The following is a 23,586-nucleotide window of genomic DNA, read 5'->3' as shown; positions in this document are numbered from 1 at the left end:
GTACGTACCTTGTAACAACATAATAATATTAAAATACGGAAAGTGTTTATTTTTCAAACTAAATGATGTTGTTTCGTATATTTGAATAATACTTAACATACATAATTAATACATGATTTGTAGTAAATATTAACATGACATTTAAATGTGAAGTAGGGAAAACTTAAAGAAATAAATATAACCAACGAGAACATAATAATTAGTAATTAGTTCATTATATAAAATGTAATATATTCGGACGTAAAAATTCGGACGTTAAAATAAATTTGTTGGACCTAATTGGATAGTTTTTATGAAAGTATTTAAAATTTTAAACGAATCAAATATGTATATAAATATTGTTAAAATATAATACAATTTATATTAACTAATCTCTTATTTTTTCTAATATATTATAAATAATTGTTCACACACGTATATATGCATAATGATTAATGTTCATTTATCTATATTGGTATTGCACAATATTTATAAATATTTATAAATGCGTCTAAGGAAATAATCAAGCGCACTAAAATTGTGTATGTGGAATAACTTTGTTTTTGCATTTTCCTTGAAGATCTGACAAAATAGTACGTAAAGGAATAATATTTACTTAAGCTTAGTATTCATTAAATGGGTTTGTCGCAATATTCAAGATGAAGAGTAATTTAAAAATATCGTCGGTATAATAAAAACATTAATCTATAAACGACTTATATTTTCATGCGTGATGTTTCATGCACGAATAATCATAATCGTTTAATAAAGTCGTTTGGATGCAATATGTACATGGGTCGGTCAGTCGACATGCATTCTAAAGTATTATGCACAATAAGTAATGTTTAAGTTTTAATATCATCGAATCGACGACCATCTATTAGCTGACCTGCAGCTGGCAGAGGGATACTTCCAATATTTCATATTTAATTCTTATAAGAACGAATACTTCTCTTCCCCGAGAAAAAAATAATATCTTTTGTATATTAATATGAATAAGTTAACTAGATTCATTATACTACTTTCCTATTTCTGATTTTTCTCTTCTCAACAACGTTTCTGATTGGAACATTCAAAAATCCAAGATTGGCCACACTCAAGACGTCCTTTAAATTTTCAATATTGCCAAGTTGATCTAATTGTAAGCCAAGAAGTTTTGTTTCTATATTTTCACCTGACATGGTACATGCATTGCATGGATACGGAACAGGTGTTGCGGAGGGATACATAAGTTTCATTTTGTGACTATCTGCCTTGTTGCCGGGACAATACGGTATAAAAATGACAGGAATGAATCCAAGCTGACCAATGAGAGGAGGAGCGGATGTTGTGCTGCTAGTAATATCGTTTTCCTTGTGCGATTCAACTAAGTAACAAGGACAAGCTTGAGGATTCGGTCCTAAGGGTAATGAAAAGGACTTAATATTGACCGGATGTGGTGGTTGAACTCCTGTTGCGTTTATTCTATGATCTGTTTGTTCACCTTCCGACGATGTATTTATCTGTTTCATTATAGCAATAGTTTCGTTTTCGGGGGAATCAATATTTTCTCGTCCTTTGTTTTCTTCATTTCTATTCAACTTCGTATGTACTATAAGGCGGCTTCCTTGATGGTTTATTTCATAAGGTTGTTCTAATGCATCTTTAATAATATCTTGGGATGCAAAAGTATGATTGGCAGAAAATTTATATTCTTTTCGGTATTGTTTCTGACGATGAACAGGGAATTCTTCCAAGTCTTCTTTCGGTTCTTCTGCACGCTTAATGTCCTCTATTACCTCGTATTGATTATTTTGTTTACGTTCAATTTTCAATCCGTATGTCTTAATGTTTTTATCAGTAATTTCATCTTTTTCTAGATTTTTCGAGAATGTATGCTTCAGATGATCTGACGTTTTCAACGTATCATGCATTAATGAATTAATTTCTTTCGCATTATGGTTAACATTTCCTTCATCAATTTGTTCATATTCTTGCATTTTAAATTTACTATGATCCAAATCGACGATTTTGCTTACTTTGATAGGATATGAAACTTCTGATAATTTATCATTATTTATTGCACTAGCAATATTCGATTTTATAAGTGATTTTAAATTAATTTGTCCTGGAAAATCTGTTTTTATCGATGAACTAATATTTATCGGCGTATAAGATTTGAGCCGTAAAATTTTCACAGGACCACGAGAACGTGATTTCGCGGAATGTATTACACTTGAGTAATAATCTGGATCACCAGGCCATGGTCCGTCAGGTCCTGGAGATCCGGTTGGCCATGGACCATCCGGGCCTGCTTCACCATCACCACCGACGTCTCCAATATCGCCTATATCACCAATAGGTCCTTTTGGTCCAACAGGGCCCTCAGGGCCATTGAAATAAGATGGATATTTAACATGAATTGGGTAATCTAGAAAAATGTATAAGAATCATTACAAATAAAAACATGGAAAAAAAATCCATAAGATTTTACAATTTATCAGAAAATACACATACACAATTCTAATCTGTATTAAATTTTAAATATAAAGTTTCATTATACTATTTTATTAATAACAATTTATACTACAAATATATAAATCTTAATGAATTTTTTAAGTCCTAAAATATTAGATAATATTAAATTTCTAAATATAAAAAAAAAATAATACATACTTGGCTTTCCAAATAAACCGGGTCTTCCGCTTGTTCCCAGAATCCTAGGATAAGCTGACGGGTATCTAAGAGATCCATTATAGCTTCGATGTAGTGGATAAGGCGGATAGGGTGGTATATTCGGTCTGTTAGATCTTTCTGACGTGTCAGGATATTCGGCATGTTGTTTTCCTCCTGATTTTCCACGATATCCAGAATAGTCTACTCTACTTGAAGAAGTTCTTGTTCTGTCACGTTCAAGAGGTCTTTGTCTATCAGGAGAGATAGTAGGCCTAGGTACGACAGGATATCTAGAATACGTTAGTATTCTTGAGGTATCAGAATTATCGTCGTATTCAGAAGTATCTTGTCTACTTGGAATATCAGATGTATCATGATATTCAGGATATGTTTCTGATGTACCACGATTCCCAGGAATGTCCTGTCTACTTGAAGTATCATAAGTTTCTGGGGTCTCAGAATATACAGGATATGGTTGCGTTTCTGAAGTGTCATTCTGGTGTCCAGATGTATCTAAAGTATCAGAAGTACCTGGTATACTATATTGATTAGGCGGTCTTGGATTATCTGGAAATTTGTAAGTTTCAGATGTGCCAGGGTATGGAGAATGCGGTTTGTTTCTTGATATGTCAGAGTTTACACGAGGCGATGGTGTTCCTAATGTATCCAAATGTGCTGGAGGTAGTGAACCCAAATGTCCTAGAGATGGTGAACACAAATGTGTTGGAGGTTGTGTTCTTGTCGGTATTTCCACAATAGCAGGAGTCGACGATATGCCAAGGTATTCAGGATGCGATGGCGTTCTCGGTGTACTCAAATATGCTGGAGATGGCGCATCCAAATGTACTGGAGGTAGTGAAACCAAATGTATTGGAGGTAGTGAAACCAAATGTGCTGGAGGTGCTGAACCCAAATGTGTTGGAGGTTGTGTTCTTGCCGGTGATTCTACAATAGCAGGAGTCGACGATATACCAAGGTTTTCAGTATGCGATGGGGTACTTGATGTACTCAAATATGCTGGAGATGGCGAATGCAAATGTACTGGAGGTAGTGAAACCAAATGTATTGAAGGGAGTGAAAACAAATGTGCTGGAGGTGCTAAACCCAAATGTGCTGGAGGTGCTAAACCCAAATGTGCTGGAGGTGCTAAACCCAAATGTGCTGGAGGTGCTAAACCCAAATGTGCTGGAGGTGCTAAACCCAAATGTGTTGGAGGTTGTGAACCCAAATGTGTTGGAGGTTGTGAACCCAAATGTAATGAGGGTTGTGAACCCAAATGTAATGAGGGTTGTGAACCCGAATGTGTTGTAGGTTGTGAATCCAAATGTGTTGTAGGTTGTGAACCCAAATGTGTAAGAGTTAGTGAATCCAAATGTCCTGGAGGTAGTGAAACCAAATGTATTGGAGGTAGTGAAAACAAATATGCTGGAGGTGGTGAACCCATATGTGTTGTAGATTGTGAACCCAAATCTGTTGGAGGTTGTGAACCCAAATCTGTTGGAGGTTGTGAACCCAAATTTATTGGAGGTTGTGAACTTATATGTGTTGTAGATTGTGAACCCAAATCTGTTGGAGGTCGTGAATCCAAATGTGTTGTAGGTTGTGAACTCAAATGTGTAATAGGTAATGAATCCAGATGTGTAAGAGGTAGTGAATCCAAATGTGTTGGAGGTGGTGAACCCAAATGTGTTGGAGGTTGTATTCTTGTCGGTATTTCTACATTAGCAGGAGTCGAAGATATACAAGGGTATTCAGGATGCGATGATGTTCTTGGTGTACTCAAATGTGCTGTAGATGACGAATCCAAATGTACAGGAGGTAGTGAAACCAAATGTATTGGAGGTATTGAAAACAAATGTGCTGGAGGTGGTGAACCCAAATGTGTTGTAGGTTGTGAACCCAAATGTGTTGGATGTGGTAAACCTAAATATGTTGGAGGTGGTGGTGCCAAATGTGTTGGCAGTTGTCTTCTTGTTGGAGATTCTACAATACCAGGAGTCGATGATATGCCGTGGTATTCAGAATGTGATGATGTTCTTGGTGTACTCAAATCTGTTGAAGATGGTGTTCTTACTATTGTTTTTATACTGGCAGATATGCCAAGATATCTAGGATGCGATGGTGTTTGTGGTATATTCAAATGCGCTGGAGGTGGTGAACCCAAATGTGCTGGAGGTGGTGAACCTAAATGTGCTAGAAGGTATGAACCCGAATGTGCTACAGATGTTGAATTCAAATGTGCCGGAGGTTGTGAACCGAAATGTGCTAAAGATGATGAACCCGAATGTGCTAAAGGTTGTGAACCCGAATGTGCTAAAGGTTGTGAATCCGAATATGCTAAAGGTGGTGAATCCGAATATGCTAAAGGTTGTGAATCCGAATATGCTAAAGGTTGTGAATCCGAATATGCTAAAGGTTGTGAATCCGAATATGCTAAAGGTTGTGAATCCGAATGTGCTAAAGGTGTTGAATCCGAATGTGCTAAATTTGGTGAACCCAAATGTACTAAAGGTGGTGAACCCGAATGTGCTAAAGTTTGTGAATCCGAATGTGCTAAAGGTTGTGAATCCGAATGTGCTAAAGGTTGTGAATCTGAATGTGCTAAAGGTGGTGAATCTGAATGTGCTAAAGGTGGTGAATCCGAATGTGCTAAAGGTGGTGAATCCGAATGTGCTAAAGGTGGTGAATCCGAATGTGCTAAAGGTTGTGAATCCGAATGTGCTAAAGGTTGTGAATCCGAATGTGCTAAAGGTTGTGAATCCGAATGTGCTAAAGGTTGTGAATCCGAATGTGCTAAAGGTGGTGAATCCGAATGTGCTAAAGGTTGTGAATCCGAATGTGCTAAAGGTTGTGAATCCGAATGTGCTAAAGGTTGTGAATCCGAATGTGCTAAAGGTTGTGAATCCGAATGTGCTAAAGGTTGTGAATCCGAATGTGCTAAAGGTTGTGAATCCGAATGTGCTAAAGGTTGTGAATCCGAATGTGCTAAAGGTGGTGAATCCGAATGTGCTAAAGGTGTTGAACCCGAATGTGCTGGAGGTGATGTTCTTGCTGGTGTTTCTACAATATCAGAGGTCGACGTTATGCCAAGATATTCAGGAGGCGATGTTGTTTTTGGTCCAGCAAAATATGCAGGAGATGATGTTATTGTTGTAGTTTCTGTTATAATAGAAGTTGATGGTATGTTAGGCTGGATAAGTGTTTCTAATGCACCCGATTGTGCAGAAGATGATAGTCTCTCTGGGATTTTTGCTTTATCATGAATGCAAGACGGTGGTATTTCAGCCACTTTTAATATGCCAATGTATTCAGAAGAGCCTGCTTTATCTGAAGAAGAAGTATCTGACACTTTTATTGATGTTTCTGATGTGTTAGTACGTCTAAGAATGGCTTTTCTACCTAAGTTACTATATATTTTTTGTAAGGCAATCTGCATAGGACGACGTGGTTCTTCATTCTCTGCGATTCTAGAATCTTGAGAATACGTTTGTGTTCTTGATGTGGCAGAAGGTTTAAAATATAGACTACGTGGAGTACTTGGAGTAACAATAATCTTTGGTATTTCCAATTGTCTAGGATCTGTAGGACTCCTTGGAGAACTAGAAGTCCCTGGTGTTCCAAAGGCTTGAAAATGCGGTTGTATACCTGATGTGCCAGGGTTTACAGGATGCCCTGGCGTTATTGTTGTACCCAAATGCGCAAGAGATGTTGGTTGTTCTGGAATTTCTTCAATAACAGGAGTCGATTGTGTGCCAGAGTGTCCAGGTGGAAAAAGTGTGTTTGATGCACCCGACTGTGCAGAAGATGGTAGTCTCTTTTGAGTATCTGCAATATCACGAATGCAATGCGATGGTATGCGAGAATGTTCACTATATGATATTTCTTTTGATGTGCCAACGTATTTAGAGAAGTCTAATTTACGTGATGTACGAGAAGTACTTTGTATGGCAAACTGTGCAGGAGGGTCTGTTGTAGATGAAGAAAAGGAAGTATTTTGTATTGTTTCTGATGCATGAGTATGTTTAAGACCATCTTTACCTATTTTATAAACGGTAATAGATATAGGATGATGGAGTCTCGTAGAATTAGAATCTCCTCTACTACGGTTTTTGGGAAATTTACTAATTTGTAACCCACTTGGAACACTAGAAGGCCCCGCTGTGCCAGGTAATGATGATATTTCTTGAGTGCTCGAATGTGCAAGAAATGATGTTCTTGCTAGTGGTTCTGTAATGTCTGGAGTTAATGGTTTGCCAGAGTGTGTTATTTCTGTTGTGCTATATTGTCCTGGAATATTTTCCTTTTCAGGGCTGAGTGGTATTTCTGGTCTCTCATAGATGTTAGTACAGAATTGTCTTTTTATTCTGCGAGGAAATCTAGGAATATTGAGAATTTCTCGTTTTCTTTTGACAATGGCAAGAATTTTAGAAGATGATGCTAATTGTGAGTTTGGTTGTGTATCTGGGGTTAAAGAATACGATGATGATTGATCTGTGGGACTGTCTGATCCACCTGAAGTACTTGAAGTCCTAATGTCTTGCTTACCATAACCACTAGAAGTCGCAGAAGTCGATGGCATGCCATGTACTGCCATAATACCAGAAGTCCATTGTATACCAGAATATGTAGACTGCGAGTGGGTTCTACTATGCGATACTATTTTAAATTGATTATTGGGTCTTTTACGTGTTTTTTTTACGTTTGGTCTCTTTCGTTTTTTGACTGTTTGAGTACTTTTATTGCATTGTTTAGGAATTTTAGAATGGGATGATTCTTCAGGAGATGCAGCTATCTGTGACAACGTACGTTTTATAGAGTGTTCAGAAATATCTGCTTGTGTAGAAGTGCTTGGTTGTGTAGAAGTGCTTGGATGTGTAGAAGTGCTTGGGTATGCAGAAGTGCTTGGGTATGCAGAAGTGCTTGGGTATGCAGAATTGGCTATGCCTATCTGTTTAAGTGTCTCTGGTTTTTTTGAACTGTCAGAAATTCCTATTGTTGCTGCAGCAATGCTAAGAATTTCAGAAGATGGTGATTGTGAGCTTGCTGATGTTAATATAACATTGTCAGTCATGTTAGGGTGTGAAGAAGATGATGATAGATCTGAAGAGTCTATGGTAAATGTTTTCGAGTACATTATTTCTGGTGTGCCAGGAGTTGAAGGATTCGATGGTGTTTTTAATATGTAATATTCTGATTCACTTAAAAAGTTCGAAATTCGAGTTAATACAGGAATATCGGGTGAATTTTGAGGATCTAGTATACCTTGAGTATTAAGAACCACTCCTGCATCCAAATACGCAGAACTCAATGGTATGGCCGGATGAAGCATGGATACAAGTTGCGATGATGTTCCTGGTGCGTCTAATTGCTGAGGAGCTGGTAATTCTTCTACTCCAGAATTATCTACTACGCCTAAAATATTCGAAACTTCTGATGCGGTAGAGGTTGAAGGTGATGAAGGACTATCTTTGTCATCCGGATTATTTGAAGTTCTTGTTGTGTTCAGGTATGTAGGTTGCGGTAGTGTTCCTGGCGTTTCTGGTGTTCCCGGACTTCCAGGAGTCTCTGGTGTGCCAGGATTTCTGAATTGTATTCCGAATGAATTTGGACCAAGAGTGTCTTTTTTATCTGGTGTACCAAAACTTATTGATGTATCAGGGTACGTAAGATGCAATGGTGTTCTTATTATGCCTGGAATGTCAGAAGTTCTTGATCTTTCATGATAGTTCGGATAATACGGTGTTCCTGATGTGCCTGGAGTAACAAAAGTTCCAGGAGTTTTTGGTCTACTTAAAATACTAGGAGTATCTGATTGTATAGGATGCGATGGTTTTTCTGGAATGACAGGAGTAATGGATGTGTCAGGGTGTGAAGATTGGAATGGTTTTCCTGGAGTTACAGATGTTCCAGATGTGCTAGGATATTCCGGATAATATTGCTTTTCCGGTGTGCTTGGAGTACTAGACATCCTTACTCTTGCAGGTTTCCTAGGGAATTCAGGATGTGATGGTGTATCTGGAATGTCAGGAGTTTTTGGTTTTCCTGGAATGTTCGAGAGCCTAGGAATTTCTGGTGTGCCGGGCTTTTTAAAGTATTCAGTATACGATGGTGTTTCCTGTTTTCTCGATGTGCCTGGTCTTCCTGGAAGATTAGGAGTTCTTGACGACGTTGGAGATTCTGATTCTCCTGGAATCGTAGGAGTTTCTGATTTTCTGAGGTATCCAGACCGAGGTGATGTTTCTGGTGTATCAGGAGTGGTAGGATATTTAGGTATTCCAGGAATTCCTGGGGCCCCAAGTGCTACAGATCCAAAATGAAGGTTATGAAATAATTTGTATAATATTAATACTCATATCCGGATAGTATTTGTTTAAAATTTTCTTACTTTCTGGTTCTGATGGTGGTATCACAGTAGGATTAGTATTCGTTCCTTCAAATTGTGCACATATGGATGGAAAATGTAACTTATCCCAAGCTCTTAGAATGCCGTGATGATCATGATGATCGTCATTATCATGCTCATGAGATTGACTATTCTCATGATGTTCATGTTCGTGAAAAAATAGTTCGACATTTTGTCCTGGGTGGACTACTCTATATCCCCATCCATCACTTATGTAAAATGTTGTTTTTAATTTTCCAAAAGGATCTACATAGCCGTAACATCCATATGTAATGTCGTCTGGTCCATGCATTTCGTGATGAAATTGTCCATTAGGACTCACCTCATAACCGTAATTATATGCATCTGAAAAAAGGTCCTTCTAATTTAAATTTTTTCCTCAAGAAAATGACGTCATTGTTATTTTATAAATAGTTTTGTTTTTAAATATTATTACTTACTTGAATAAAAATCTTGATTTAAATATTGAGCCTTGTGTTCATCACTAATGTCTAAAATTAATTCCGTGCCTTTTTTATTTTCTTCTAACTGTGTGAACTGCGAGACTACAATGGTAATAACCTTCGGAAAAAAATATTTTTCTATGTTTAATCTTTGTCGTGTAATTAATATCTAGAGTTTTGGAATTTAAATCCACTTTCGATCGTCAATGTATTACCGAATGGAATAGGAAAATTTACAAGAAGCTCAATTTTTTATTATCGCCAATGTAACGCTTGATGTTTTATTTCGAAAACGATAGAGTTCTTATCGTGACGTGCGATCTCGTCAAGGATTAAAAATGAAGGGAAAGCGAATTCGTTGAAAAAGTCTGTGGATTCTTATACGTCCAACTTATAGGTATACGACACCTATAAGCGAGCATCCTTCATTTTTCAGACTCATTCGTTTCGTTTAATGTCAGTTATTTCGGCGTTATAACATTTAGCGAGTAGTGAGAGTAACGCGAGATACTTCACGTAATACTTTCCGGAAGGTTTCGATATTTCTTTTCGCGATGCAAATGTAACATGTTTAGTTTTGTCGATGATACAAAACGATGTTCGATTAGACAAAATAATTACACGCAGATTTATTAGCATTAGTTTGACATTAAAATTTATAGCGTAATATTATAGGTCATTGAAATTGTCCGTCTCGTTGTATAGTACAGCTTGAGATCGTTTTTTTCGTGTGAGCGGTTGATGATCTCAGCGATTCTGTTGTTCCACCTACGAAAAGGGAAAGTAAGATCCCCTTGAGGATACGGAGATCTTCATTGGGCCATATACGTAAAGCCAGAAATTGATAATGTGGGAGGACAATGTTCAATAACAATGAGATAATGTTTAGAATCTAGTTGCGCTCGATATCAAGGACGACTGTTCTCTTCGAACAGAAGTTTTTTTTTTTCTTTTTTTTTGTTTTTTCCCTCTCCCATTACGAAGACCACTTGTATGCTGTTATTTAAGAAGAGCGTCGATCCTATCGAGAAGTCGATGAACGTTAAATTATACGCTTGTCCAAGAAGGGGAATAAAAAAAAAAAAAATAGGCGGATCTTGCATCGCGTGCTACTCCACGTGACTACTTTTGACGTAATTATTAATAACGATAATATAATTATATTACGCGAACGGTATAACGGCATTGGAAAGGTACAAATAAGTATTCGAGAAAGAAAAATAATCGATAAAACATCGTTTCATAATCTTCGATTGTAGTAATGAAGTAGGATGCATTTACATGTCGATCGATCGACATCAAATTAGTTTTCATTTTCTTTTTTATGGAAATTGATCTTTCGTTAGACTCAAACCGGATCTTCCTTTCTTTCTCTCTCTCTCTCTCTATCTCTCATTCTCACTCTTTCATATCATTTTAATTATTTACAAGCAAATCTACCGGTCAGATTACCAATATTGTATCGACTCGAGCATCGGAAAAGACAAATCGACGCATCATCTTTTGGTGAAAGTCACCAATGAGTTGTGTAATGGAACAACCGTCGATATTGCCGACGGCTGTAAAGGCCAAGATCGTTTCTTTCATGATCGTTTGTCTCTTTCAAGCGTCTACTTTTGGACTCTGGGTTCTTTGCATGAGACTATCGAGACGTTGCTCGATTCTTTTCAAATTCCTTTCTACCTTTTTGGAACTTTAGATCATTTCTCTTAATTCTGATAAAATCATATTTATGAATTGTGAACGAAGGATAGAAAAAGAATCGTAGAAAGAAGAATTCTGATAATTGATTAACTCATTGTATTATATATGAGATAGTCTTACGTTAACGTTATTATATCATTGTACTATTTACTCTTTATCTCATTGTATTGATAATGTTAAAGGGAGATTTTACTCGGGTCTTTCCTTTTAATGAATTCTTTCGTCGCGTCATTGAGCCGCGCTATTTACTTAAACATTATATATAAATATATGTAAAATAAATTTATCGAATAATTTATCGAACGATTTATAAACATCAAAGTAATGCTAATTATGTAGTCAATCATCCGTTAAGAATCGATGGAACGTCTGAAAAGTCTATTGTCGCGTCGTTGCGACAGAGAAAAGGTGTATTGCAGAAAGAAAGCTGGTTTTGTAGAATGTAGAAAAATTCATTGTCAGGTCCCGTTGAGAATTGTGTGAGCGAGATGTCTGTTAAGCCGTATTCGTGGGGTTTCGCGGTTTTCTCTATTAAACAGCGAGAATAACCAGTGGAATGTCGGCCGTACATTTGATCTCTGTAAAAGTAATTTTACGCTACAAAGTTGATGTAACGTGAAAAGTAATCGTTCGCATATTATGCGATACGCGTTAAATAAATTTATTTCAACTTCTCATAAGGTCCTTTAGTTTATTACTCATTCACGACTTTACAACCTACGAGTTCTATTCCATCTGGGACTATTACGAAAGTATTGCATTTATATAAGCGCGATAATAATGGAAAATCGACATTGAATTCCTGACCTTTTACAAGGTAATCCCTAATACGTCCAATGGATTTACTAATGAAAAATTATATACGAATTGTCATTTGAAAATTGACAAGTCATAAATTTGGCACTTATTCGCGTAACGATCAATGACAGCTGGCTGGGAGACGCTTTGGTGCGGAACAAATTAACTGATAGTGAGCTTCGTATTTAATCGGCCGTATCGTACCGTTAAACGTTGCATTTTTTTCTTTCTCTTCTTCTCTTTTTCTCTCTGTCTCTTTATCTCTCTCGGATGTGTAAACAGTATAAAATGGATTGCATCGAGAGATAGTCTCTCGGAAGATCCGAGATAAAAAGATCCGACCGGTAGTCATCGATCATCGTTGGATTTTCAATTGGAAGACGTCTCATTTAAATGAATATCATTGTAACGCGTTGTAAATACTTTGTTATCGTTCTAAATAGAACTTTGATAATCAGATATGACATCGAATTGAAAAGAATTTTCCTACTTCGATCTAGATTTGTCTCATTCAAGAGAGTAAAACTCTCTTTTTTCGCCATAAAATTCATCGATATTTATTTTAGTTTCGCGAAACTTTTATCATCTAGATTGTTTTACGTGAAATCCGAAAACGATACGTAACAAAACAGGGAGGAGGAGGAAAGAGAAAAGGAAAGGATAACAGATGAATGATCGACTGAAATTCATTCGTTGCCTATATCAACAAATTATACGATAAGGAAAAATCCAATATTTTTCCTATAAATGGAACTGTGTTCCATTTAATTGATTGTGTTTAGATAAACAATTGAAATAGAAAATGAAATAGAAAAGAAAAAACAAAGAAATAATTAGAACGGAGAGAATTACGAAGGTATTGCGAGTTGAAGGAATTATCGCGATAAAATGAGAAGATGTTAGTCGACTGATAATAGAAGTTCAAGGTTTAAGGAGTGTACGTATATTCTTCCGAGCATATAACCGAGACGTTTATGTCTTTGGCCTTTGTAACAGTGCTCCGATACGCGTCGCCGAAGAATCATGAATGAAATGTAGTGCAGCTGTTGCTTCGATGAATGGAAGTCAAGATCAATGAAAGGTGACGTTCACTTTCAGGACTAGTCACTTTTACGATCTCTCATTTGCCTTCTAATGAAACGCTTGACGATTTTTATGCGTATTATCGTAAAATTGATCCAATTTTCGACACAAATTAATATTAATTTATATAAGATAATATTATTATAAAAAAAAAAGATTATATCAATATATTTTTTCGAAAGATCGTAAGCCTAGATTTTGTTCTTTTAAATTCATATATCAAAATTAAGAGTTCCACGTTAGATGGAATCGTCTCTTCTCTATCACTAACTCTTCGTCGAATCGATTTTTGCGATTTTCTATTTGCAGTCGAATCGACATGCTCCGCCAATTTCGTAATCCTTTGGAATTTTGTCGCGCGAACCAGCGCACGTACAAGCGTAGATGTAAGCACCTATCATCGCTATATTTGCGTATGTAATCTCAGCCGTTCGTATATTGCTAAGTGATTATAACGTGTTCGATCGATTATTTTACTTTTGCTCTATTTTCAAGAATTTCTCAAGGTCCATTCGCCCTCTATTCGGAATTTATGAATTCTCGTAGACGATGCTTTCGAAGTCGCTTTAAAGTTTGAAAAAAATAAAGAAAAAAAAAAAACAAAAGGAAAAAGAAAAATAAACTTAAAAAGAGATATCGATCGTCTTGCACTTTCTTGGAAGAAACAAAGAGATAAAAAAGAATACGTTCGATCGGTGATCACTGAAAGTGACGCGCACTATCGAAACTGTTGAATTTTAATTTTTCACATAAGAAAAGAGATTGCACTTGGCCTCGAGTAGTAGCAGGCTCATCCACGTTGAAGTTTTCGTAGACTAAGGGACGTACCAGGATGAAGAAAGCAAAGGTCGTAGGGCTAAGGCACATCTTGGCGAGCATATTGCCGAGCATCTTTGCCGAGAATCCTGCCGAGAATCCTGCAGTACTGTTGCCTCCTGTTATTGGCAAGGCATCCTTCGTCCTCGTTGTCGCGCCAATACCAAAGACTCTCTTTCAGCCTCAGCGAAAGATGATCTTCGGATTAGTACACAGTGTATGTGTCAGCCGAACTGAAAGACTGAAGTCGTCGCCAGTCGAAGAAGCCTTTTATACAGGGTGGGGATCGTCTACCAGACCAACCGACCAACTTGATACCCATCCTCCTTGTATCTCCTCTCTTTTCTCCATTCTTTTGCCACTACCACCGTCTCACCAGACTCTTTAGTGCCTTTTTCGTCTTCTTCGTCGTTTTCACCTTCATGAGTTGTCTTCCCCCTCCCCCACCCCCTTCAATGACATTTAAAAAGATTCGAAGTAAAATATAGCGTAATTTCAATCCTGTAAATTCTGTTGATTTTTCACGTTTTATTTATTATCAAATCGCATAAGCGAAATCGTTTCTCTATCCTTCCAATCGGTTCTATTTCGTTCTCATCGTGATATATTTTTTTTTTCTTTTTAAAAGGCATCATTAATACATCAATTAGCGAGTTAGTATGTAGCGACTCTTACGATGATCTATCAAGTCGATAAATGTTTTAGTATTCTAGGGAATATCACAGATAGTAAAAAAAAAAAAGTATCTTGAAACATTATTCTGTTAGCAAAATCCTTATTAATTCGTATTAGGCGATGAACGTGCGAAGACGCGACGTGATATATTTATAAATGCATTTTGCTGTTGTTTCGTGAGAAACGTACGATGAATCACCCGATAGACCTCCCGATAGAATCTATCGAAATTTGTGACTCGTCCTTGCTCGATACAAGGCCATATGAGATTGATTGCTATTGGCTTTTTGCTCCGCTTTTATCCTTTGAATGAGAGCGCATTCTTCTCTAAACTAATGCATTTGGAGAGAGAGAGAGAGAGAGAGAGAGAGAGCTACTACTACCTTCGATTGAAAAAAAAAATGTTGATTGAAAGAGGTCGTCTAGAACGTTGCTATTTTGTAGTATCTCAATTAAGAGCTAAATGCTTGTAATGATCGATAAAGGTCAATCAACTACCATACCGTATATGGTAGTCGAGATATTGAAATACTTACGAACAACTCTTTTATTTCTACGACGTCGTATCGGAGATAGATAAATTCTGTGCATTCGATTTATTTCCATGAAATATATGCACTTGTAATAGAAAAAATATTGGGAAGACGTTAGATGACATCTCAATAGTTTTTATTTCTCAATATTTTTTGCAACGATCATTTATCGTTAAACTTCTTCGACGGTCTATCGAACGGCTGGCATTAACGTCAAGGTCTTCGACATTTTTGCGACTATCAAATTCATGGATTAGTTAAGCGTCGCGTAATTAATTTTTATTTTCTTTGCTAAATAAAAAAAAAAAAGAAAAAACCGTGTAATAGGAGACGATTGGTTGGGACGATTATCATAAAAGGAAAACGAAGAATTTGTTCTGATGGATCAAAAAGAAGAAGAAAAAAAAAAGAAATGTAAGAAGTATGAAGACTGACTCGAAGATGGACTCGAGTTCGCCTTATATAATTAAAATGTAAATCGTAAACCTTGACTTTATTTGAACTGGTCCTAAGGAGATAATTGGATAACTTTAATACTATCGTAACACGGGAAAGAGAACGTGTTAAAAAGTATCTTAGAAAAATTTCCGCTAGTTTCCTTGTTATTTCGCGTGCGGCTGTTTATTTCCCATGGCATAGAAATATAAGTATCGCAAAAATCCACTTCATCGCTGATGTCACTCTGAACATCGTTCTGAAATTATATTTTTTACGAGAATCTCCTTCGAGTCGACGAATAATATCGCATGATTTACGTTTCAAGCATGTTCAAAGTAACCATAATGAAATTTTTGTGAAGGATTTTTCATCTCGCGAGGTATTGCTATTCCTGTGCGTTTTATTCGCCACGAAAGACTTTTTAATTGGACGAAATTAAACGATCAATTCGCAAAAGGTGTACGAAAGGTCGTAAGTAAAGTTATACGCGTATGAAAAAATCATAGATATTGTTCTTTGGATCTAATTGGAATTAATAGATGATATGGATTAAGAAATCTTGCGATCTCTAATCTATATTTTAATTAATAACATTCGTCTATTTTATTCTCTCCTTTTTTCTTATCATATTTAGTTTTCCCTTGGTGTTATCACGTTGACGGACAAGGAAAAGTATGGCTATCATTACCATTCATAGCTCTCGAGAGAAATTATTCTGAGAAAGAGTTAAGGCAAAGTAAAAGAATCGAGGATCGATCGTTCCAAGGGCTCGGCTTTCATCTCCAACCTCATATCAGATACACAAATATAGTTTCTTAATCGAACATTGAGAAAGCATCTCTAGTCAAAGCGTTTCTAATCGATTATGGAATTTTCGTTGTTCGTTAAAATCTAAATCACTTTCTCCGAATTCTATATTGTCATTTCGAGCGAAGATCCTTGATCCTTGATTTATTATATTTTTATAAGGACATTATCTCGATGTGATAGAACGATGAAAGGAATACGTGAGAGAAATTTCCTTCGCGATATTTAATCTCCAAATCCTTATTTGTTTTTATTTATTCTTGATTAATCCCCGTGTGTTCTTTGATATCTTGATATTTCACGTTCAAGGAGATTTATAATGGTGTGCGATAACGTGTGTCTCTGAAAAGGGTAGAAAAGAAAAAAAATAGACAACTGTCTTTCTTCTCCGATTATTTTATCTTAAAGGCGAGCTAATCCTCGAAGAGGACTTTGATTTCCTGTTCTTTGACTTTTATCCTTGGAACGACGAAGAACAGCATAAAAAATCTTTAAGATGATTTGAAAAATATTTCGAATTATCTACGCGATCTGTTCTTTCTATCTTATTGGCATAAATCACTTTCTCTTTTTTAAATTTAACTCTCATTCCAATGTATTAAATATTACGATATCTAGGTAAATTTCTTCCGCGTTCCGTGCATATCTATGTTATATCAGATAAGCTATGCCGAAATTGTCGAAGGAAACATATTAAAATTGATAGAAGACTTTTGATTTAAACTCTTCGTCGTATGGAATTACATTACGACATATTTGAACGGAACCATCACTTTGAATGCTTCTAAACGGGCTAATGTTACACATGCGTATACGCATAACTGTGCATATATATGTATATATATATATATATCGTGTGGGTGGGTGATGTTAGATCCATTAGTCTGTATGATAAATTAAGCGTTTCTAATTTCCTTATCGAGTTTCTAACAATATACATACATACATACACATATATATATATATATATATATATACACAATCTTAATACCATAATGGAATTTAATATCAGTATTTAATATCAGTGTATTTCTATCGTGAATATTTATTCCTTTCGATTAACATGCGATCTTCTTCGATGTATTTATACGCATGTCCAAAGAATACGAAGTTGCAGTTAAAATATAATTCTTGTGTTAGAAGGTTAAGGCCAAAAGGTCAAATGAATGGATATACCTGTTCCCCTGATATTCTTTTTCAGAAATATAATTCAGCGACATTAAAAACATTTCACAACTCTAATCGCTCATTCTCATTAGATCTCGTAAAATTAGTATAATCGAGATCGATCGATATACCGAATGATAAATATAGACAAAGTGAAGTGGTACAAAATGAAATTTTCTTTTAACATTTTCTTATTTTTCTAGCAGAAAAATAGACTTTAAGAGAGAGATAAGAAGAAGGATACGACGACGCATTGTCGACGTCGCATCGTTTGTCAAACGAATGGCAACGAAAACACGAAAGGAAAGTAATAAGATATTCGCGTGCTCTCGTACTTGAAATCGATACTTGTTAAGAAAAGACGAGACAAAGTTCTATCGAAAATATCAGGAGGATCTTTATAGCATGATCCTTGCACCACCGTCAGCACTTTCAGAAACAAAGTTTATAGCCATGTTCTTATCAAAATCCTTGCACTTATGCTTGTAAATACATGTAAGTACACAGAATATTCTGCATAGTATACCCATATATATGCATATAATTTACATGCAAATATCTTTAACTCTTTACTATCAAAAATTTTAAATGACATCAATGTGAATGATGTCTGTCGTGAAATTAGAATTAAAGATGTCAATTATGATAAAAAATGTGAATTTTTTAACAGAATTTAAATAAGATTATTTTTATAGGCTTAATATTATAATTGATTGTGATAATTTGAGCTAGTTAATAAATAGATATAGATGACAAAACGAGTAAATAAAACTTTATAACTAGTCCATTGAAACCCCCTCTTCTCTTCTTCTAGTTATAGAATTAATATAAATTTTGAATATGTTTCATTTTCGAACGTGAATGAATTTTGAAACAAACTCAAATTGATTCCACGTTAAAATATTTTAAACTTAGTATATAAAACTATGCTTTCTAAAATCCATAAACTTGTTTGAGTTGTTTCGTTTTTTGAGTTTTCTCTATTTTTTTTTTCGAATTCTTTCCGTTTCTTTCTAACAAATTTAAAACTCAATTTCATAAAATGTCAATGTTGAGGTTACCAATAGTTGACCTAGAAGGTGGAAAAGTAAAACACACACACACATATGTATATATATATATATATATATATATATAAGAAGAAAAAGAAAAAGAAAGAAATATTAAATTGAAACTATATGGATATAGCGACATTTCCGAAAAATTATTGCGCGAGCTCTGAACGATTAAGGTCTGTAATCTTCTTACGTTTGGAGAACGAAGCCGGTTTTCTTGAAGCGCAAAGGAAAGAGAGAGAAGGATGATGCGTCACCATCCGAGAGGAGCTCGAAAGACTTTCCTACGTAAGCCGGTCGATGATCGTGAGACTCCGAGTCCCAATTTTTTATTTTAAATTCCATGACTTTACTTTCGCAAGCATTTGTACGGAAATAACAGGAATGTATAACTATTAATATCGAACAACGCCTTCGCACGAACATCTTTCGTAATTGATGTGAAATAAATTAATCGTATATTTTTATTGCCAAAGAAAATAGTTGCAATAATTTCTTTTTCTTTCCATTTTTGTTTATTTTTTCTTTTCTTTTCTTTTCTTTTATTTTTTCCTTTCTTTCTTTTTTTTTTCTTTTTTTTTTTTATAACGGCAACCTTAGCGAACTATTAATGAACTTTTACGGTGAAATAATAACGAACATTGGTTGATTCTGTAAAATCTTAATTAATTTTATCTCGTGTAAGACCATACGTATTCTCATACATATAACGAATATTCATAATAAAGTACGTGTCAAGGATAGAAAGCTATATATGAAATATCTCACAGAGAGATTAATATTTTAACATCGAATTTCAAAACAAGGGAGGGAAATGAAATTCCTATTTTAGGAACGCTATTCGAATAATTTTCAACGACGAACATTTTCCATGGAAATTATTTTTACAAAGAACAAAATTGTTAAACCGTTCTGATCCTTTAATTAAAAATAATATGGATGTGTTATTTGCAATGGGATTAACGACTTATTCGTGAGAATGAAAAATGATATTATAAAAGATATCGTCGGCTGATTGTTTCGTTAACGTTAATTATAAGGAAGAAAAAAAGAAGGAAGATAAATGAAATAAATTCGACGTTTAATATTGGATGAAAAGTTTCTAATTTACTCATAAAGATATCATGTCTCGATATGTCGACCTCTGACCAACGATAATTGACTGTCTCGTCTAGTCTCGTCACTAAATAAACTTAATTACGCGTCGTCGCTCAAATGAAAATGTGAGTCGTCATAATAGCGTAAACGTGAAATATTGTTCCACGTTCCATGACATAACAGCACCAAGGTAGCTATTTAACAGATAGCTTATAATCGTTAACTAGATATTTATGTTTTTCACAAACCGAAACCGCATTGTTTTTTTTCTTTTTTCAAATGCAAATATTTGCACCGAAAGATATATATTCTCATAAAATTCGACAAAGAAATGGTGCAACGAAATCGTCCGATTTAATATTCACGAAATTTTATTAAATTAATTGCTTATCATATAAGCTTTATAGAGAGAAAAAAATAAATAAAAAAAAAAGAAACAAAATCTCGAGAGCCATTTCTTGTAATAAAAATAAACGAGGATTAATTTGAAACGGAAGAAGAGCCAAATGCTTATTAATTATTGTCTCAGGAGGAAATGGAATGAACATATCGTGCGTTTGAAAATTCAATGGATTTCTGTAAAAATATTTTCGAATCGATTCAATTGTGCCGTTTCATTTTGTATAATGAAAATCAATTGATAAATTCATTGATGCATTTAGAAAATTTTCAAAGCGTCTCTAAATCAACAGATAGTTTTACTATTTTTTCTTTTAAATAATACATAAATTTGTATCTATTTGTATAATCGATGCTCGTTAAAATGAGAGAGAAAAATAAATCATTTAAAGATAAAACACATTTTTCTTTAAAATAAAAAAGTATTATTATTATTATATATATAATAGGTTTATTTCTGCGAAAATATAAATAGATTTAGAAGACAAGATTTATCTGATTTAAAACGATAGTGCGGTCAGAATACTCGACCGCATCCCGATTGAAAAGTTTTCTTTCCTCATCTATTTCTCTCTCTCTCTCTCTCTCTTTTGCATATTTTTGAAATTAATTAGACAGAAGATAGTTATAGGAGAGAGGCAAACGTATACAGACGAACGAGTCCATGTGCAAGAAATTCACTTGCGAAAGCGTACCAAACCATTTTGTTGGCGTCCTCGTCATCCTTCTTCTCATCGTCCTACTGAGAACTGTTACAAGCTTTGCGAGCATCCTGATTGTAATTCCTACAGCACGCAGGCACGTCATTAAAAGAAAGATTTACGAGTAAATATCAAAGCATGCCTATGGCCACGTTACCGGTTGTGGACGCGCTCGTATCGACTATGTCATCAACCTTTAGAATCGATGGCGTCTACTGTCACGCCCATATTGCCAATCTTTTAGTACTATGCTAATCCCTTTATGTTTCTATTGTCGCAAATCATCTTCTTCTTCTTCTTCCATTCTTTCATATACATACATATAAATATTTTTGTTTGCAACTACGATTAAATACGTGTATACGATACGATACATACGTTGAGAAATAATTATAAATAATTATCTTATGTTCAAACAAATACGAAAAGATTTTCACACAATAATATATCTTTTTGATATTGTCTTTTTTTCTTCGTTTTAATGGAGAAATGAATTCGTTTCTTTATTCCGCCATACGAGAGGAAAACAAGGAAATGTCTACTATTAGGATCTATACTAATATTTTTCCAGTTTCAACCGATCATTCTTTAATATCCCTTGAAAAGACTTTTAAGATTTATACTTGGAAAAATATCCTATTAAAAATATGTGATTATTAATACTTGGGCGAATTTAATGGAATTTCGAGGAATCGCAACTGTTTCTATAAGAGGTCGTCAAAGGAAAATGTTCTGCGTTTAAATTGCTCAGAAAACACATATTTCATTTGTTGCGTAATTAATTCGAAACGATATACAACGAACTGATTAAGAACGAACGGATATCGAAGGATCGTTTTCACATGCCGAGAATATTTCAATGATTTAACATCTGTGTCTCTGTCCGTTATTTCACGTTATGCATTTGGATTGCGTTAATTGTCTCATTAATGGTTATCGTTTCTCGTCGGTGGCACTCGAGGGTGGAAAATTTATAGACGTTGAGTACTCTCGCACAAATCATAGTATTACTTCGTTCGAAAATCGAGAGCACGATCTAACCTTGACCCGAATAATTGAGCTTACGTTTTACTCATGGAAAAATTTTTTGTCCTACTTTTAACGATTCAATAAATATAATTAATCGATCGGAAATATTGGAAAAGTATTTGCAATCGATTTGTAATTTTGTATAATTTTGTCAATTCTACGAAATATCATTTGATATGTTAATTTCACAATGGCGATGATTCAACGAAGCTTAAAATGGATTCCATTCTTTATTTATCTATTATTCCCTTCGAGTTGGAGAAAAGATTCGGTTTTAAGAAAAACATACGGTGGCCAAATGCTAAATCCTTACGTGACTTCGTCGCAGCTCTTCGATTCGTCTCGCATAAGGATATATCGCAGCCAAACCAGTTTGGACCAGGAAAACATCGGGATCCTTCATTTCTTTCTTTTCTTTTTTCTTTTTTCATCTTAACATTCGCCAACAGCTACAAGAAAGAAGGTGGGCCCTCTCTCGTGGTTCTTCTCTCCCCCTAATTCTTTTTCTTTTTTTCTTTCTCCTTCCTTTCTTTCGTCCTTTCTCATCCTCTTATTCGTCTTGACCGGCCGGTGAACCCTTTGGCAAAATTAGTCGCAAAATCGGTAGGGTCATTCCTCGGAATATTCACACAGTTTACATGAAAATCGTTTTACCGATTGATATTTCATCGTTCCAAATATTTAGAATAAATATTTCATCGAAAATTGTAATTAGCGTACAAACTATTTTTAATTCGTTCAAACATTATTCTTTTTTTTTTCTTTTTTTTTTTTTATTATTCCTTGAACGCATAATTATCGTTAGATAATATTATTTTCAAGAATTTATTATTCTTTCGCGAACGATGGTAAAAACTACCCCCTCGTTTTTCTCTAAGGCACCTTGTTCGTAGCGAAGTAGGACATTCTTGTAATTAAATTCATAATTACGTAGAAGAATGACGAAAGTAAATACTCCGAAGAAATATAATAAAAGTAAAGATTCAATGGATCTTGCTATTTCAATTAATATATCCGCCTAGTATGAAATGTCGAGATGAGGCGATCGTAAAAACTTGCTTGAAATAGCGAAGGAGTATTGTAAAGGCCGTTCGAAAGAAATGCTTATGATCGAAGAAATCTTTACAAACGTATTCGACAGCTCGTAAAAACGAATAACCGAGCATCTTTTACTCCTGTTCATAAGGTGGGCCATGTACTCACGTGTTACAGGATGTAACGCGCGTTACCGAAGCGAGTTATCCTTGAGTTTGACTTTCTGCGTTTCGATACTGAAAAAGAACGACGATGAAGAATAAGGCTAGCGAAGAGAAAGTAATGATGGCTATTCGAACGCATTGATTCGTAATGGGGGTATAAATCTTCCCGTTGTATTTGCGAAATTCCCTTACTTATTAATTATCTACTCGATTATTTTTTATTCGCATTTGCAAAGTACACGAGATGATTCGATTTGTGTCAGAAGAGAAGTGCACCTGGATTTAACGAACTCGTCTTATCGAGATTTAAATTTGAGAAATATCAATGTTAATATGGAGAAATTTCATTGGTCTTTCGTTTCAGTTAAAATTTCTCTAAAAGAAAAAAAGAAAAGAAAAGAAAAGAAAAGAAAAGAAAAAGAAAAAAAAAAGGAAAAAACAAAAATATTCTGTATCTTCGATTTAACGCGAAGAAGAAAGTTGAATCGATCATTTCAATAAGAAAGGTAAATATTATACGTAAAAGTCGTTTTTATCGTTTTTTATCATTAAGAAAACAAGACAGAGAGTTTAATCATATCGATTCTTAGATCGGCTCTTCAAC

At 35.0% G+C, this 23,586-nt stretch overlaps 2 protein-coding genes across 4 annotated transcripts in view; both read right to left on the bottom strand.

Moving 5' to 3' along the window:
- LOC118447502 (neuropeptide Y receptor type 1) overlaps window positions 1-23,586 on the bottom strand; it is a 59,127-nt gene that overhangs the window by 20,636 nt on the left and 14,905 nt on the right. The window lies entirely within an intron of this gene.
- LOC118447497 (uncharacterized) lies at window positions 24-22,201 on the bottom strand. Of its 2 annotated transcripts, none has more exons than XM_035879491.2 (5): window positions 22,097-22,201; window positions 9,478-9,598; window positions 9,020-9,382; window positions 2,635-8,934; window positions 24-2,389 (listed from the first exon to the last, which is right to left on the bottom strand). In XM_035879491.2, exons 1-5 carry the CDS (start codon window positions 22,184-22,186, stop codon window positions 993-995), a joined length of 8,271 nt encoding a protein of 2,756 aa, XP_035735384.2. In that variant the 5' UTR covers window positions 22,187-22,201; the 3' UTR covers window positions 24-992. The 2 variants fall into 2 exon arrangements, with proteins under 2 accessions (XP_035735384.2, XP_035735387.2); XM_035879494.2 differs by lacking the exon at window positions 22,097-22,201 and adding an exon at window positions 13,894-14,104.

Source organism: Vespa mandarinia, chromosome 1 (assembly GCF_050613455.1).
Source record: "Vespa mandarinia isolate Hongniang chromosome 1, ASM5061345v1, whole genome shotgun sequence".
Lineage (NCBI taxonomy): Eukaryota > Metazoa > Arthropoda > Insecta > Hymenoptera > Vespidae > Vespa > Vespa mandarinia.
The sequence above is the reverse complement of the archived record's forward strand: the minus strand, read 5'-3'. Positions and strand labels throughout refer to the sequence as shown.